This window comes from Alternaria atra (genome assembly GCF_907166805.1).
Source record: "Alternaria atra isolate CS162 genome assembly, contig: 21, whole genome shotgun sequence".
Lineage (NCBI taxonomy): Eukaryota > Fungi > Ascomycota > Dothideomycetes > Pleosporales > Pleosporaceae > Alternaria > Alternaria atra.
Genome location: NW_025091319.1, coordinates 6,855,624 through 6,873,362, shown reverse-complemented (window position 1 = coordinate 6,873,362; position 17,739 = coordinate 6,855,624). Strand labels below are relative to the sequence as shown.

Sequence of the window (17,739 nt, the reverse complement as noted above, 5' to 3'; positions counted from 1 at the left end):
TGCGAACGCGCTCCCACCGGCCCAACAACACCCTCGACACCTCCGCAGCTTGCGGCATTTCTCCCCAAACACACCCTCACAATGGCACAACAGCAGCAGAATGGCGAGCCTGTAATGCGCAGGTATGTTTAATCTTCACTTTTTGGACCCTGGTCAAACTTCACTTATTCCGTGTCGATCTTTCATCGCCGTTTTCCTTACCGCGCGCATTGCTTTTTCTCAACTCTATTTCATTCCGTCCGAGTCTACTTTGACAACTGCAGATTCTGTGTTCCCCCATGAATCTGCCCATAAAACCATGCTACGGAGATTTCTCCTGCAAATGCCATGCATCAACACTGGGAGCTGAGCCACCCCGGCTTTTGCGCCATAGCTTGCATTGGCGCACCCGGTCCGACGACACGTCCGACTAAAAATAGGCCACCCTACAGGCTCCCCATGTCCACTTTTTATCGACTCGCGCTCAATTCTTTCTCCTTCTGGCTATCCAGTACATGTGAATCTTCTTCACCCACTTTCGGTCACGCCGACATTGTCACACCATGCACAACGCTCGTACACATGCTGATCTTGTGCGTTTAGGAAGTTGGTCATCATCGGTGACGGTGCTTGCGGAAAGACTAGTCTTCTGAGCGTCTTCACTCTCGGATACTTTCCAACTGTACGTCCCCACACGTGACTGACCTTCTCATCCAACTAACAAAACACAGCGCTACGTCCCAACTGTTTTCGAAAACTACGTCACCGATTGCAGAGTAGACGGCAAGTCCGTACAACTCGCCCTCTGGGATACCGCCGGCCAAGAAGACTACGAACGCCTCCGTCCCCTCGCCTACTCCAAAGCTCACGTTATCCTCATTGGCTTCAGCGTCGATTCTCCCGACTCCCTCGATAACGTCAAGCACAAGTGGGCAGAAGAGGCGCGCGAACGCTGTCCAACCGTCCCCATTATCCTCGTCGCCCTGAAGAAAGATTTAAGAGATGACCCCTTGGCGCAGGAGGAGATGAGGAAGAAGAGTTTGAGGTTTACAACGACCAAACAGGGCACAGATATGAAGGAAATGATTGGCGCAAGGAAGTATCTCGAGTGCAGTAGTTTGACAGGAGATGGCGTTGATGATGTTTTTGAGGCGGCGACTAGGGCCGCGTTGCTTAGTGTGGACAAGAAGGAGAATCCGGGGTGTGGCTGTGTTGTTCTGTGAGGCCATCATCTCAGCAATCTTCTTCGTCTTCTTCTTCTCCTTCTTCCATTATCTTTCCACACTATCACACACTGCATTGGGCGGAGTAAAACAACATTGGAGTTGGCGATATATGTTTTTGGGGGTTATCAATCTTTATCTTCCATCTATTCTTCCTTCCTTTCTGGTTCTTTTTGAGCGTTTGTTTAACTGCATTACCATTTTCAAGGACAAGAAGCCAGCTTGGTTGTAAGCATGTTGGGGGTTGGTTGACGGTAAGAGCGAGATGGAAAACAGACATCTTTTATATATATATATATATTTAGATCTTGGCTAATGATTTGATGAAATGAGATCGCCATCATCATCCACTCATTTGTTTACCCTTTTTTCGAACTTGTACATGCTAGGGTTTTTTGCGGGTACTTGGCTGAACGAGAGCGAGAGAGAGATAACAAACTCTGAAATTGGCGAGCTTGCAGCAAAGAGGGCTAAGATAGAAAACTGTAGTCTTGAGCAGTTAATCTTCCAATCGAAACACACATTGGTTTGGAACCCCCTCCATTTCCTACGCAAGAGGGATTTCTTCAATTGTTTTCCGCCCGCTTGGAGTTCTGAAGGACTCCAGGGATCCTATGTTTATCGGGCCGTAAACATCATATCAACCGACTTTGCCCTTGTGCAGGGCAGCCTGTTGTGCTATACAAATATATTGTACATGTACCATTTCTTCGAAACACCTCTTGCCCCTCCACCTTCCCATGTGCCTTGCACGTCTGGAAAGGGAAAAAAGAAAAGAAAACAAGAACAAACCCCCTCTACTGATTCCTAGTCCACGCATGATTCCAGCCATCTCTCGCCGGGAAATCCGTCTGCACCCTGCCATACTCGACAGGCACACTGCCCCAAACCCCCCTCTTCAACATCGCACTCCGATATAACCTGCCCACCTCCCTTCCTTTCGCTCCAAGCCTACTTGGATCAGCGCCCTGACCGCCAGCCTCCTCTTCCTTGACTAGGTTGCCGTTGTTGTCCATTAGACGTAGGTGTTCGCATGCAGACCGCATGGCCATGTATTGTCGTTCCAACTCGCGCTCTTCAGCCCAGCGGCGCTTGCGTAGGAAGAGAAGCCAGGCACGGTGGATTGTCCAGTGCCGTAGGGAGCGGTTGCGGGAGAAGTGGAGGGGACGCGGGGTCAGTGGGTGGGAGAGGTGGTAGCGGATGTTCGCTGAGGGATTGTTAGCTTTGGCTCTAGGTTTCATGGTATGTGAGAGTAAAAGGTGGGAGAGACGCACTTATCCTAGGATCATTTCCAGGTCCTTTTTTGCTGCGCTTCTGCATTGAGGGTGTCGTGGAGAAGGCTGCTCGTTGGGTATTGGGCTGCTGTTGCGGACATGTTCGTTGTGCGGTTCGTTGCCAGATGTTTGTTGGTTGAGAGGATGAGGTGGGTTTGTAGAGCCGGATAACCGGTCGGAATATGGAAAGGTTCATTGTACGGGGTTGTGTGAGACGCGATGGTGGTTTGGGTGGTTGCAATGCGTGGTGATGGTTGGACTGGAAATTCGCGATGCGCGGAGAGACCCCTGCTCGCCAAGAGGAGCTAGTGGGTTGGGAGACGACGTCGACAGTATCCTGCCTCTCTTTCCTCAACATTCGAAAGCTGGCTGCGTTGCTTGACGGTACTTGGTCGGTGAATTCAACTAACCGATTGTCCAAGTCTGATGATATCTTTTAGGGAGTACAAGTATGCCATTCAGCCAATGGTCAATTAAAGATTAAATCCCTCCACCATTCCCACCTTTCCCGCTGACCTACTGACCTCTTTCTTGTGGACTTGTGTACGTGCAAATGATATTTAGTATCGTACTAAATGACACACAACTATGACTTCTGTCGCTGTGTGTGCGTAGTCGCGATGCCGTACTATGGTTGTCATCCATGTAACAATACAACTCGTAAATGCCATCCACTCATCCCATGGTACGGCGATAACCCATCAACAACGAGCCACTCACGACACTTGAGATTCCTATTCTCTGTATATCAAAAAAAAAGTCTCTCTGGAGAACTATTGCAAATTTAAGTCAAGCACATATATAACCTCTCTTTAATCCTCTTTCTTTCTTTCTTACTTATACACACATACTCAAGCACTAGCCATTACCACATCTACTTTGCCTTGCCTCGTCGACTTCCATCACAACGCTTACTCCATTATAACAATACTCCACTTCTCTCAAGGCTACCACTTCACGTCTCCTAAGACCACCACGATGAAGATCACATACTTCCCCACCGCCATCTTGGCCCTCCTCCTGAGTTCCCTTCCCGTGGTAAGTATCTCTGTACCAAGAGAATATTAGACATTCACTGACTCCGTCTTCCCACAATTAGGCTCTAGCTAGAGACCACTACAAGGCGGAATACAGGTGCACATTGTGGTCCCGCCGCTGCGCTGCCAACGGCAATTCGGTCTTGGAATGCGTCCAAGACGTCGACGTCTACTACTACTGGACGCAACAAGAGTTTTGCCAGCACGGGTGTGAAGACGCCCACTGTATCGACAAGGCTTGGAACGACATGGTCGACTCCTACGATGCAAGGAAGGCGGGAAAAGACTTTGTCCCATTTGAAGGTTAGAAGCCGTTTCTTAGTGATATGGTTGTTCTTCTTCTTTTTGTTCTGGTTATAGTTTGTTGGATCTGCTTGTTCTGCCTACGATTCCTCGCTTCTTTGAAGCAACTAAGCAGGAACTTGGCTCAGTAGATAAAATTGTCTTCATCTCTGCTCAATACCAATCTTGTATTCTTATTCGAGGCACTTTTTGGCTTGCTGTAGAATGAGCAAGCTGTTTGAACTTCTCTAACTGTTGTTGAGTGAGCGACTTGGAACGTCTCTGATGCACAAGCCACTAACATTGTTCCGTCCCGTCCCACAATTGAACCTCGTCGTACCTTTACCGAACGCCTAAAAGAATACTCTGGAGGCCCTCACAAAGTTTCAGACGCCTGAATGTCTTCCCCATGGCCTCTCGTAGTCCCCAAACCATCCGATAAATCATAGGCATAATCCTCATCGCCTCGATCAACCTCTAAGAACTAGTTGAGGAGGACGGTGGATGAAAAGGATCAGGTTATTTTCGATGTTTCGTTGGTGTCTTGTTCATTGAGTGATGAGGCTCGTATCCGACCTGATTGTAAATGTTGCGGTGTCGTGGTTGAACAACTTGAATTGCAAATCTCTTTGAAGACGATGTATGAATTAGGCTATTGGGGGTAGACTTTGATATGGAGATGCTTTGAATTGGAGATATCTAGTCTGCATTCTTGTCCTGAGTATACAGACTCGCGATAACGGAGGCTAGTTCGGCGACATCAATGATCATGAAATTCATCGTTACGATTGTAACTCCTCGAGTGCTGTTGTGTGGACAGTTGTAGAGGGTTATTAAATGAGACCTCGAAGGCTCGAGTAAAGGTAAAGCATGCTGCCTCCTCCACTATTCAATGCATGAAGATCTCGTCGATGCTCACTCTAGGATAAGCAGCATCATGACAGGTTTCGTTGGCTTTCGGTAAGCATACCTGCCGCTTCGAAGGCAACAGCAGGATGACTATCAATCTAGATATGTATGCTGAAGATATGGACGAGCTGCTCTCGCCTCTCGAGCGCGTGATTCGAACTTGGTTGCAGAACACATCGAAGTCGCCAGCCACACCGACACCGAAGCGACCGAAACGTCATCAGCATGAGTTGAGTTACCTCTAAACATTTGAGATCTACTGAGCCTCCTTGAAGGAAGGTGAGCCCTTTCTCAGCTTTGACATGGTGACTCTTGATATCATCTGCAATCAAGTAATCCGCGTCGTCCAAGCTTTGTTGCGAGATCTTGAGAGTGACGCACTCGGAGACTGGATCTTCATACCACAGATTCAAGAGCTTATAATGGCATCTGGAGAGGGAAGGAAGCCAAAAGTGCGGTCCATCACCTAGAGTATCATCAACTGCGCCGGTAATTGTCGTATCTACGCGTGGAGGCTCATTGTGGTACGATCAAACTCCTTTCCTGGAGTCCAAAGTACGAAGGCCAGCTTCTTCCCACTGCTGCTATCTTGGTACAACTGAACTTTCCGAGAGTTCCATATGGTTGGGATAAACTTCGGGATGTAGTTGCTGATACGAACGCGAACGATTATCATGTCTTAATTTTGGAGATGTTGTCGGAGCAGCAGAAGATTTGGGATGAGCGTCGTAATGAGTTTTTGGAGAAGCTCGTCACTATTGACTGTCAGGAGGACGACATAGCTGCAATTTGTCGACATCTTGAAATTATGTAGAGGGACGACGCATGATGAGCGAAGATAAGAGGTGCCGCAGTACGATAGGCTCCATGTTATAGACGCGTGTGGCTCTATTTGTACCTTCATTGGATGCAGTGCCTCGCATTCTATGGCAGTTCTGTAAAATCCAGTATATCCAAATCACTCGGTAACACAAATGAATGGCCAGTAGCTTTAAGATGCATGAATCAATCCGTCGGGCTCACACGAAAGGTCGGACATTTGTGGATTGGGTTTCCCAACATGATTGGAATCACCTAGTCACCACTGATTACTCAGGCGTAACAAGAACGCGACGCGACCCTCGCTCAACACATGCGTTTCGATGCTCATGAGTTGTGATGCCACCACGGAAAGTGCTTGTACCATCGAAAGCTCTCAAATAAAACAAATTGATGTGATCGGTTGCCAAACGCAAGGCAACTGATGATAGAACAACCAGTCGCAGCACGGCCACAGACAAAAGAGTTGCGCCGGAGAATGGAAATTTCGGTATGCCTGAAGAATGACCTTATGACGCCCAGAAAGGGATGCGAAAGCTCGAAGGTCATGGCTACGACGCCACGATGAAAGTGGAGGAAGAATATGGAGAACGCCTCGAGAAGGCACAAAGACACCAAACGGTCAGACTCCAGCATGAAGGGCGTATGTAGTGATCATCATACGTATGATCCTTTTGTATGATGCCAAGGTCTAGGCTCCTGTATCGTACCAGACGGATAAGAGGGGATATCCGATTAGCTACATTTATTGGGTCAGGGTCTACATACCCCACTTCCATCTCATCTCCTTCACGCCCGTATGGCTGCCCCTGACTCCTCCTCCTCCTCCGTGTGGCTCATCATATGCTTATCATATGCTCTCATGCGTCACCAAGGCATATTGTTGTATGATGGTTTTGTAGTGTGCGGAGGCATGTCCGATAGGAAGAGAATAGACCGGAAAAACTGTATCTTACTTCCCACCTTGCATGATCATACACTTTAGCGTACCACGATCTCCTCTTCTGCACACGAGTCGCTCTTCTTACACCTGACTCGCCTTAGCTCCTATTGGCCAGCCAAATCATCATATGTCCTACAATATCGTAGTACGATCACTACACAGGCCTGAAGAGAAAGCAGATGTGTGTGATGTACTAGGCGAATGGGATATATACTCTCCTCATCATTTTGATCAGCGAGAAGTTGGCTACCGAGGAGGATACGCGGAGAGCGCTTCCACTTTCGTCAATTTGAAACAGGAAACTTGACAATTGGAGACCACAACAATGACTCTGCGCCCTGTTCACCGGACGTTATTGTGTCGCTCTCACCTGCCGGCATGGAAAACTACTGGCATATTTCTCTCCGCCTCCCACAACTCGCGTCACTAAAACCTCAACCTTACAGAGGACTTCGCCACCACTGTCAGGGTGGTGGGAATGCGGAAGTTTGACTTGGCATATCTTTCCTCGCGGGACGGATACGTGAAGATGAAGTTACCAGGCACACGTATCGCCGGAAAGAGCGAATGGAGAAGGCACATGACGTTGTATGAAGTGAATCACACATATCTGCCACGATGATGGAAAAGCTCTTAGCCATTGTCATGAAGCGAAACACAGCCGCCGCCTGCAGGGTTCGCTTTCACTCGAAGAACCAATCTAGTTTGTAAGTGTCCGCCAAAGCAGAGGCAGATACTACGAGCTGCGCCTGCGTTCGAGAAATCAAGTGAACCTTCGGCGGCCCCTAGTGGCAACATATTGTCCTCATGCTAGAAAATATCGAGGTTACGCCTTTTAGAAGAATTGAATGACAGCCTGTTCATCGAGTGGCCTGATGTGGACCAGACACCGGAGCACCAAGGCCAATCGAACATCGCTGATCAACATACATCAGCACCCCCGGGCTGAGCATGCATCTTGCTGAGCGGGCGGGTGCTTCCTGGTTGTCCTGGTTGGTGTCATACTCAGCCTCGTTCGTTTATGTGCATATGCGGCGCGGTACGAATCTACGTGTTCCACTCCCATCCAATAGAGTTGCCTCACATAGATGAGAGTGGCGATGCGATATACAAGATGAACACTTCCGACCATGTACCTTGGTTGCCATCTCTTGATTACAATCCACTTCATCTACTGATACTGCAACAACGGAAAGCCATCAGGTCATTCATAACTTCTGCGACTCCTACCATACTTACTCGAAAAGATAATTTTGCACAGAAGCTATCGCAGAGAAAAGGAACCTGCTATCGCAACAACTAGGAATCTAATTCCAAGGACCTCAAAACACCGCAAGCCCAACACCTCTACTACAACCTCTATTTTGTACCAACCCTCGTAGCAATGGATGTGTGCAAAGATCTTGATGATTATACGCAGGTCATTCAGAAATATAAGCGCGTCCTACAAGACGCTAGAAAGAGGCAGGGCCAACGTCCCCGCGATCGCAAGGAGAAAGATGTGATGTTATTCGAATTTATGATGGCTTCGATGGCCACTGCAACAAGGACTGGAAATAAGGACATGCGACAGATGCATTCGTCATTCGTTCCGCCATCATATCCGCCTTGCACGGCCCCTCTGGAGAGTCTGAAACCAATCGCAATCAAGGATCTCAAGCTCGAGACACATCATCGCGGTAGGTATCTCCTCTTGCGAGCCATTACGCCGCCAAACCGTATGACAGCAGTCCTTGTTCTGGTGGAAGATGAATACAGTGACGTCACGATGCTGCAACTATATCAGCAAGAACACGAGGCTAGCCGTCCAGCTACAGATCTGGTCGACAAGAGTTCGATCCTCCTTGTCAAAGAGCCTTTCTTCAAAATCACGGCCTCCGGAGACTACAGTCTGCGAGTAGATCACCTTTCCGATGTAGTCTTCCTCGACGGAGGAGATTCCAAAGTACCACGGTCATGGCGACCGAGACTGATAGAGATGGGAAGGTCCGCGAATTCTTTGAAGCTGGAAGGAAATTCATTCATAGGAAAAGGAGAGTATTGGCGGGCCATCAACAAGTGAGCGAGTTGCAGAATGAACGATTGACTGCGCTAACATATGTAACAGGTACACGGGTGCCTTAGCGCGCTCAGCAACGCCGAATGAGATCGAAGTAATCAAGCGGAACAGATCGTTAGCTTACCTCAAAACCAAGCAGTACGACGCCGCGTTATCTGACACCGGCTTTCCAGACTTTGGTGAACAAGCCTCAGAGAAAGCGTTGTTCCGCGCGGCGGAGGCTCTGTACCACCTCGGTCGGTATGACGATTGTTGTGAGGTACTCAAAAATCTCTGCAACTTCTTTCCGAATAGTGATCAAGCAACTGCTGTGTTTGCCCGTGCTCAACGTCGTTGCGTTGAGACTAGCAGCGGGCAGTTCGACTTCAAGCTCCTCCAAGCCGAGGCAAAGAAGCATCGTCCTCCCCATTTGGATCACGCTACGTATGTCGGACCGGTAGAAGTTCAAAAAGTGAAAGGAAAGGGTCGTGGCTTACTTACAATCAAGCCCGTGAAGGCCGGGGATTTGATATTGTGTGAGAAAGCTTTCAGTCATGCTCACATCGACGATGAGCAGAAAAGCAACGCAAGTATCACTCTTTTGATGAACGTCGAGACAGACAAAGGCTTCATGGGTGGCCAAGCTGATCTCATTCGACTGATCACGCAGAAACTGTACAAAAACCCTTCGATGATTCCTCTTTTCACTGACCTTCATCATGGCGATTACAAAGCGGTCGATACGAGGTCTGTTGATGGGCAACCGGTAATAGACACGTAAGTGCGAGTTGTAACGATGAGTTGGTCGACTTGATAGACTAATATCACACCTTATCAGCTTCCTCGTCGAACGAACAATGGCTCTCAACGTCTTTGGCTGCCCTGTCACGACATTGCAAAGTCACAAAGACGTCACATCCAACAAATTTTCGAAGAAAGATGCCAACTTCCATTCATGCGGCATCTGGATCAAAGCTTCCTACATCAACCATAGCTGCCTCGGCAACGTCCGTCGATCCTTCATCGGAGACATGATGATAGTACGCGCAGCCAAAGATCTTGACGCTGACACAGAACTGACGTTCCCATACGAGGCTCCAGAGGGTATCTATACCTCGAAGGTGGAGCAAAAGCTCAGGAACTGGGGATTCGTTTGCAGGTGCGCGCTCTGCGAAGACATCAAAACCACCAGACCGTCAGAAGTCACGAAGAGGAAGAGCTTGTGGGACCAGTTGGATCGGCTATGCAAGTCGAATGCACATAATATTGCCACGAAGTTTGAACGCCTACTCAAAGCGCTGAACGAGACCTACATGCGTCCGGCGGAAGAAGTGCCTCGACTTCTGCTGTGGGACCCGCAACTGCTGTTGACACGCATCTACATGAAACAGCCTGATCTCACTAAAGGCGTGGGTTCCGTTGGCAAGACTCTTTCGATTCTAGGTTTCGTCGTTACTGGGCTGGATCGCACTCCTGCAGCTTTGGTGGTCACGAAATGGGGACACATAATGGACCATCTGGTCGAAGTTTTCTTACATGCGCGATCGGCGTTCGAGCAGTTGGATTTATGGGAGAAGTCGAAACAGGCGGATCAATATGCAAGAGTTGCGTACCGGGTACTGATTGGGGAAGATGAGTCTTTCGATCGGACGTATCCCAGGACTTCCTAGAGAGACGACGAGATATGCCATAGTTGAGTACTTCGGCACCAGGAAACATTCAATTAGTCGAATAGCTCGGTATTGAATCAATGCACCACGACATTTCGCACCGCACAAGTCCATTTTTCAGGAAAGTTAGGTGCGTGGTACGGCTGAAGTGCATGGTACGGCTGAGGTGTATGGTACGGCTGATATTTTCATGCAAAGTTCAGATGGTAAAAGCACAGGAAGAAAGCTAAACTATGACGGTACGGGACGAACCGATGCATGTAGGTATGGTATAGTTCGTGCCGTAATTTTCTGCTAAAGCTTGAGCTAGCAGAAGGCTTGTTCAGAACAATGAGACGGCATCCCCACAGCTAGCCTGAACTACCACGACTGGCAATGCGCTTGGAAGGCTAGCAAGATTGTGCATCCCACTGACATTGATGCTGATAAGAGCATAGATATGATACTGGACGGCGATTGACACGACGTTCACTCCACCACGCTCGCAAGCATGAGATCTGAACTTGAAAATAGTTGGCTTGATTGGAGGAAGCTGGCGGAAAGATTAGTTTAGAACAGAATCTGTACGGTTCTGAGAGTCTAGACGCAGCTGATATCGGCAAGCGATGCTTGGAGACGGATTGGCCCTTCAACTAATCTCGGTTTCTTCTCAACTGCATGCAGCTCGACTAATTCTTAGAATTCTCGTCAGCCAACTCTAATTGTACCAATAGAAATATAATTTCTTACACACCCTTAATTGGAAATATCTTGCATTGCTTTATGCTGTTGTAAATCTATTCGGGTTGTTTAGTGACGCTATTCAGGCGAGATAGAGTATACTAACTTTTTAACTTTTTGAAGGCAGTATCCGCGAGCTGTATAAAGTTCTGGATATCAATCAACCGTTACCGAAGTCCAAGTGTTATTTAGAGCTAGCACCCGCTTATATTACCACTTCGTTAGTGACTAGGTACAAATCTAATAGCCTTAGGAGAACTGTTATGAAATGAGAACCCTAGCTCAAGCCGAGTCAAAAGAGGGTTATGGTTTAGTTCCTAACCACTACTTAGCATTGCCACACATACGCCCCGTGAACCAGGGTAAGACTGGTGGCTAGCTGGAGTCTAGGTTCAGCTGCTGGGCTGAGATGCGAGTTCTCAGCTCATGTATCTGAACCCAATTATCGTCCAGTCAAGTGCTCATGAACATTTCTATTTAGAGAGGGTGTTTCCTGCCATCGAACGATACAGCTACCCAAGTTTTTGTCTACCGCTTTCGTTAAGACTTCTGTTACACACTGCAAACATGGGCCAAATGATCTCTGGCCTCGTGAATAGTCTGCAAAACGAGGAGGAGAAGCAAAAGTTGGCTGACGATGCACCCAACATGATGATGGAGGTTGGAAAACGACAAGTCGAAGCGTTCAAACTGAAGATCACGTTGTTTTGACCTGTCTCCCACAATCTTAACGACGGCTAACATGCTGTATAGAAACGGTAATGTCGACACCAAGCATATACCTATTGGTCAGATTCTCTACGACGACTGGCAAGTCCGCTGCTCGATTAGCAAAAACCCTGACGATATTGGCGCAATCATCAAAGATTCGTATTCTGCGTTTGCTAAAGGCGACATGGCGGATGGCATTGGTGCTGTCGTCAACTCGGGCATGGGTCTTCTTTTGGGTTCTTTCGAGGGCAGTACTTCGGAGCGCGAAATTTAGTAAGTTTCTGTCTTTTTTTTTTGCATATTTGTTCGAAAGAAGACTCACATTCGACTGCTAGCTCAATCACAACTGGAGACGAAGGCGGAATTTAGCGCGTCGACGTAAAGCTCTTCGCCTATAAATACAAGTCGAAACAGCTCACCGACATCACGAAAGACTGTATAGCTGTCGCTGTTGTCATCTCCTCGGTGGATCCAAAGACTGTCACCGACTCCTCGATCCGGGTTCTAGTACAAAATCAGTTTGGTACCTTGGGAAAAGACAAAGAGGATGAGATCCTCAAGATCCTGCTTGACGCCAAGAAGGCTGCACTTTCTGGACCGGCTGTCTGACCGATTGGACAAGCAGGAAGTAGTTCGCCAGAGACAACATCAATGGAAGGAAGTAGCTCATTCTGAACTTCGAGATCGAAAGAAACGTAGAAGAAAGGGTATAAGGAAACCGAAATGGTACAAACCCGCAGTTGGGACGTAATGTTTCCGAGCACAGAATCGGCTTGTTCAGAGAGCGAGATACGAAGAATGAGAAAGGGCGTAGTAAATAGAGATTAATTGAATCATAGTCGCGCAACAGTGAGCTGTAGTATCCCATAATTTGATGTTCGTCCATGGGCGCAAAAGCATTTCAGAGTCTACCTATGTATCGTAGCAGATTATGTTAGCCGAGTAAGAGGCACTCTAGCAGCATTCAGGGGCGCATCGGATGGCGACCAACACGCCACCGTACCTGTGTATTTGGCTAACTAACTTTGTCTATACTGGCGAATTCCAATCAAGCAAGGTGACTTGTCAATAACGATACACGACGCTCCCACATTCCTAGTATCATGATAAGCGGTCCAGGTACGGCCAGATGTCCCTCATCCGCAGACATGCCATCAATCAAGTCAATCAATCTGAGGCAGCCGATTGAGCTTGATTGAAGTTTTATAAGGTCGCGATTGAGATTGACTTGATTGAAGCTGTTTTAGAGTCGTAATTGATTGAAGATTGATGCTCTTGATCATGTTTGGTATGCGATCTAGAGCGATCTTATATAGCTACCTCTAGTCATTGTTCTCCCACTCACATATGTTGTAGATACTGATCATCTCCTGGTCAGTAAGACTATCTTCCTGGTTATGAGGAGGCTTGAAACCTGCTCTTCTCCAACTCCGGGTACATTGGATAGCCGCTAGCAGCTGAGATCCGATCTTCCGCCTGCGAGGCTCTAATAGGTCGCCAAGCTCGCTGAACAGGCGCTCACATTGACAGCTGCTAGCTGGTATAGTGAGCAGATCGATGGCCAATCGCGATAGATTTGGATATCGCGATCGCAGGCTGATCCAATACTTGATTGGATTGCCCTCCTGCTCAAACTGCTCTTTTGTCCACGGTGGCTCATATCGCCGCCAGCGATCAAGCTCATCTATCTTTGATATATCCACCTCGTTTGCGGGCTCGACGTTAACGAGCGCAGCAATTGCGTTGTTAATACCGCCTGATCGCGGCGGCCTCGGGCGCGTGATTGGCTGCGATATAGGCTTGTATTGTGCCCACAGTTGCTGCAACTCTGCCTCGTTTAAGACAATCCAGTGAGGCTTGTCACGCTAGCTGTTTGAGCAGTAGTTCTTGTAGTATGGGTGAAGGCAAGTTGCGCTATAGTAGGCGGGCGAGGCATCGAGCTTAGTGTAGTAATCGTTGGCCTTGCGCCAGGCAGCATTGAGGTTGATCGCGAGGTGATCTTCTGGAGCCTCAGGATGAGCGTTAAAGTCAACATGATCGTAGGTCCTGAGTATCGCCTCGTAAGCTCTAATTACGTATTCAAATACTGGGATGACATCATATATAGCTCCAAAGCTTCCTTGTTTGCCGCGCGCCTCAAGGCGTTTTGTGGCCTCCTTGAGCGGCTTCAACACCTCAATATACTCAGTTATCACCGCCCAATCTGCTGCTTTTAGTCCGTCAGATCGCATCCAGGAGGGCGCGTCAGGCAGCTTGTTATCGCGCGATTGCGCATATGCGTTATCGCGCGCGATGCGATTAATATGAGTGTTGGCGTATAGGTTGAAGGTTTCTGATAACTGAACTGCGCGCTCAAAGGCGTCGTGATAGCTGTTCCATCGCGTGACAATAGGCTTAATTGGCTCTAGTGTTGTTTCTGTGTGCGATCGATCGTTAACTGAGCGCTGAAGCGATGCGAACAGATCGTGTTGCTGAGGCGTTTTGATGTAGTTGATGATATCGACTAGTACTCCTAGCGGGCCGTCTCTTCGCCAGTCTCGCAAGTATCGCGCCTCTGTATCTTGCTCGTCACTGCTATCGCTGTTGTACGCCTCCTTGTCGAGTCCAAACATAATTGTCTGGCCTATAAGATTAAGCGTGTGAGGCGCGCAGCGGAGGCGGCGAAAAGGAGCTTCGAAGTCGTATAACTCGCTAAGCTTGGCGACAGCTCGATTGTTCGAGGATGCGTTATTAAGGACGAAGTAGCCTAGCTTAGAACGATTAATACTGAACTGCTGCAGCGTCTTCGCAACTATATTAGCAATCCTATCACCACTATGAGCGCCTGTAAGCTGCGGTAAGGCAATAGGCAGGTCCCTAACGTTACCACAGGCGTCAGCGTAATGAGCAACAATACCAAAGAACCCTCGTTTGCCACCCCTTGTCGTCCACCCGTCAAAGCTAATATGGATTTGACTTATAGATTGCGACAAGTCGTTGACAACCTGCGGCTCAAGGTGGCGATAAAGCCTCATAACAAAGCTCGCGACGCTGGTACGACTTACCCATAAAGCTTCTGCTGCCTCTGGATTGGCGTATGCTATCATCTCACGGAAAGCTGGAGTCTCAAACTCACGGAGAGCGTGGTTGTTATCAACTAACCAGCTAACAGCAGCGTATCGAAAGCCTTGTACATCGAAGTTTCCAATCTCATTAGCGACCTCCTGCGATACAACAACACCGCTATCGCTTAATAATCGCAGGGACGTCTGACCTCGAGGTAGCGCAGCCTTAGCAAGCTGGCCCTGACGGTTAAGGCGGTGGCCAACTCTGTTCTGTGCCATATGAGTTATCGCAGCAGTTGTTGATAGCGTCACCTCTAACGCTTGCTTCCCCTCCAATCTCTGATGTTTATAGCAATGCCTGCAGATCCAGAAAGTCCTCTGCGGATCAGCTATTAAGGCGACGCGATAACCGTGCTCAAAGACCCAGCTTTTCCTGCCCTTAAGCGTCCTCAGCGGCTTCATAAAGCGCGATATATGAGCCCAATCAAGGCCATCGTATTTATCCTTAAACCGACTATCAAGCTCGCCTCCATCGTAGCTATCAGACGCCTCGGTTGAAGCCTCTGTAGCAGCTCGTGAGCCCTCGGTTGGCGGATCGATCGCGTTGTCGGGCAGCAGGTCGCGCAGCTGCGATTCGAACGGAGCCTTCTCTGTAGCTTGACTAGCTGCAACCTCAAGGGCTTTGCGTGGTGAGGTTCGTACAGGCAGCTCAGACTGCGATTGAGAGTTGTCGTTGACTTTGACGCGTTTATTTGACGCAGCAGCGCGATCAGCAGCGCGTTTGAAGGCCTTCGGAGGCATAACAGATAGTAATAGCGCGTAAGGAGCCTTAGAGATAACAACAATAGGCGCTAATATAAGATATAGGCTGATGTTAAATGTTGATACTACGTCGCAGAGTAAGCTAGTTAGATCAGAAGGTTGCTTACTAATCGAAACTTAACACCACTAATATGTCACCCTATCAATATTATCTACTGCCTAGCAACCTTATTAACTACCTTGGAAATCGCCCTAGTATTAGTACCTGATCAATCTGATCAATCAATTCAATCAAAAAGAGGGCTTCGATTTGTTCTTGATTGGAAAAACGCTATGGGCGAATTGATCTTGACTTGATTGAGCTTTTGATCAAGAATCAATCAAGTCAATCAAAAAACTTGCTTGTTGGCATGTCTGCTCATCCGCCCTGGCGTCATATTAAACTTACTGCTCCTGCGCACAAATTCCTCTAGTAGCTCTACATTTTGTTTCTGTTTCGATTTAAAGTCTACTACGGGCATAATCCAACCTTCGAAATCTGTACTAATGATCTTCCTCGCCCACTCGTGTACCTCGTAATAGTTACTATATTCTTTAAACTGCTGCTCGTGTCGTTGCAGATCTTCCTCACTAAAGCTGATTGGGCATTCGCCTTCGAAGCCAATCTTATGCCAATTTGCCGTAAACTCGATGAGACATGCCCGGAGGGGTATTACGCCTTCTTCCGAGGCTTCTCCACAGCGAGTAAAGAGCTCTTGAAGGAATAACGGTATCTGCAAAGCCTTGTACGCTCGTATGTTCTCAGCCCCGCTGCTAAGCTCGTATGCTTTCGCTAACGTAGTTTCCTTCAATTTGTGTTCGGCAAATATCTTATTGTCAGTGTCCATCTCGTCGAAATTAGGGGGCAACTTAGGAACCCCATAGTACCAAGAGGGTAGTCTTCATCGACTGAGAGAAATTCTGGGAAGCGTGCTTGCAAGAACAACGGCGAGACTACGATGGACTGCCAGTCGATGAGTGATACTATTTTCTCTGAGCTCTCTTCGGAAACATAGATATTACCCATGTGGAGGTCGGTGTGCCACAAAACGGGTTCGGATACTTTCCCAATAAGGGTACGCTCATGGATTCTAGACATGACCTCTTTGGCCATATTGAGAACAGCGATCTGCTCATCGAGGGATCCGCGTGGTGCGCCAGGTGTTCCAGCAGATAGGCGCTTTCCAAGAGATGCAAGCTCTCGTTCGACAAGAGCGGTTCCAAAGGAGGATAAATCGGGCCCTGTGAAGAAGAATTAGCTACTATATGATTGACACGAGATCGTACTTACACGGTCCCGGGCTGAAGTGAGAACGTGAAGCTGCTGTTTCTTCCGGCGTATGCCATCCTCGCTCGCAAGAGGGGCCTATGCAGAACTCTCCAGAAGAGTCAATCTCTCGATCTAGAGCGACATATGCGTCGCTTTCTCCCATGGACTTAGTGAGGTAGAGACTCCCGTTCGCTGGAAAGCGAATCCTAGTCATCTAGCCCTCAAATTTGGTTAGTTGCACTACGACTCGCAGTTGCTTCCAGTCATTCATATCACCCCAAACTTTGAACAACTGAACCCCGGCGGCCTTTTACATAATGATGTACTCAGCACCAACTGAATTCGACGGATCAGCGTCCCATATTAGAATTTTAGGTACTGGGACTTGAGTATGTGTGTGTACTGTCAATGGCGGTATGGTTAGCTCGAGATCTAGAGGCTTCTTTCAGAATCGTGGGGTCTTACAGTATTGAAGAACAGCCACCTCCGATGCTGTTGTATACTTCGGTGGTCCAGCGATAGTAAAGGGTATCTTTGCAACAATTTCGCTACCATCCTCTTTACGCAGGACGAGTGCCTTATTAAACCCTCCTTCCATCTTCTCGATTGCACATACTGGAGAGTATTTCCCGCCAGTAGTCGCAGCAACGACACAAAGCTGATCTACGTCGAACTTTACATGTCTTCGATTAGTAGCTTTTTTCTCGTTAGCTAAAAAAACGTCCGTTCGAATACCGGAACAAATCATCGCGTTCAATGCGTTTTCCTGCTTCCGTTAGATTGCTGGCACGGCTAAGACTGCACAGTGGCTACCCCAACACGTGATTGTGAGAGTGCGAGAAGACTGGGCGGCCGCACAACGCGCACGAACGCTGCAAAGTCTTCCATTCATGATCTTGAGGAGAAACAATGATACCATGACTGAACCACCTCGGCTCGTCTCAGTAGTCGGAAAGCTGCAACCGCTTGTGGTGACACGTTGTCTGGTGGCGAGCGCGCATCGCTTCACGCTAGCCCCG

The 17,739-nt window shown here is 48.2% G+C and overlaps 6 protein-coding genes across 6 annotated transcripts; 4 read left to right on the top strand and 2 right to left on the bottom strand.

Moving 5' to 3' along the window:
* Positions 1 to 81: 81 nt before the first annotated feature.
* On the top strand, positions 82 to 1,202 carry ALTATR162_LOCUS2739 (uncharacterized protein; the record flags this gene model as incomplete). The annotated part of the gene is made up of 3 exons (XM_043310345.1): positions 82 to 122; positions 583 to 661; positions 711 to 1,202. The coding sequence occupies 3 exons, from the start codon at positions 82 to 84 to the stop codon at positions 1,200 to 1,202; spliced, it is 612 nt and encodes a 203-aa protein (XP_043166280.1).
* Positions 1,203 to 1,999: 797 nt separating this feature from the next.
* On the bottom strand, positions 2,000 to 2,443 carry ALTATR162_LOCUS2738 (uncharacterized protein; the record flags this gene model as incomplete). Its single annotated transcript, XM_043310344.1, has 1 exon — positions 2,000 to 2,443. The coding sequence occupies one exon, from the start codon at positions 2,441 to 2,443 to the stop codon at positions 2,000 to 2,002; it is 444 nt and encodes a 147-aa protein (XP_043166279.1).
* Positions 2,444 to 3,454: 1,011 nt separating this feature from the next.
* On the top strand, positions 3,455 to 3,821 carry ALTATR162_LOCUS2737 (uncharacterized protein; the record flags this gene model as incomplete). The annotated part of the gene is made up of 2 exons (XM_043310343.1): positions 3,455 to 3,514; positions 3,576 to 3,821. The coding sequence occupies 2 exons, from the start codon at positions 3,455 to 3,457 to the stop codon at positions 3,819 to 3,821; spliced, it is 306 nt and encodes a 101-aa protein (XP_043166278.1).
* A 4,029-nt stretch (positions 3,822 to 7,850) lies between these two features.
* Positions 7,851 to 10,174, top strand: ALTATR162_LOCUS2736 (uncharacterized protein; the record flags this gene model as incomplete). The annotated part of the gene is made up of 3 exons (XM_043310342.1): positions 7,851 to 8,524; positions 8,574 to 9,281; positions 9,343 to 10,174. 3 exons carry the CDS (start codon positions 7,851 to 7,853, stop codon positions 10,172 to 10,174), a joined length of 2,214 nt encoding a protein of 737 aa, XP_043166277.1.
* Positions 10,175 to 11,461: 1,287 nt separating this feature from the next.
* Positions 11,462 to 12,214, top strand: ALTATR162_LOCUS2735 (uncharacterized protein; the record flags this gene model as incomplete). Its single annotated transcript, XM_043310341.1, has 3 exons — positions 11,462 to 11,595; positions 11,648 to 11,856; positions 12,048 to 12,214. The coding sequence occupies 3 exons, from the start codon at positions 11,462 to 11,464 to the stop codon at positions 12,212 to 12,214; spliced, it is 510 nt and encodes a 169-aa protein (XP_043166276.1).
* Positions 12,215 to 16,258: 4,044 nt separating this feature from the next.
* ALTATR162_LOCUS2734 (uncharacterized protein) lies at positions 16,259 to 16,883 on the bottom strand (the record flags this gene model as incomplete). The annotated part of the gene is made up of 2 exons (XM_043310340.1): positions 16,259 to 16,692; positions 16,742 to 16,883. The coding sequence occupies 2 exons, from the start codon at positions 16,881 to 16,883 to the stop codon at positions 16,259 to 16,261; spliced, it is 576 nt and encodes a 191-aa protein (XP_043166275.1).
* Positions 16,884 to 17,739: the final 856 nt, after the last annotated feature.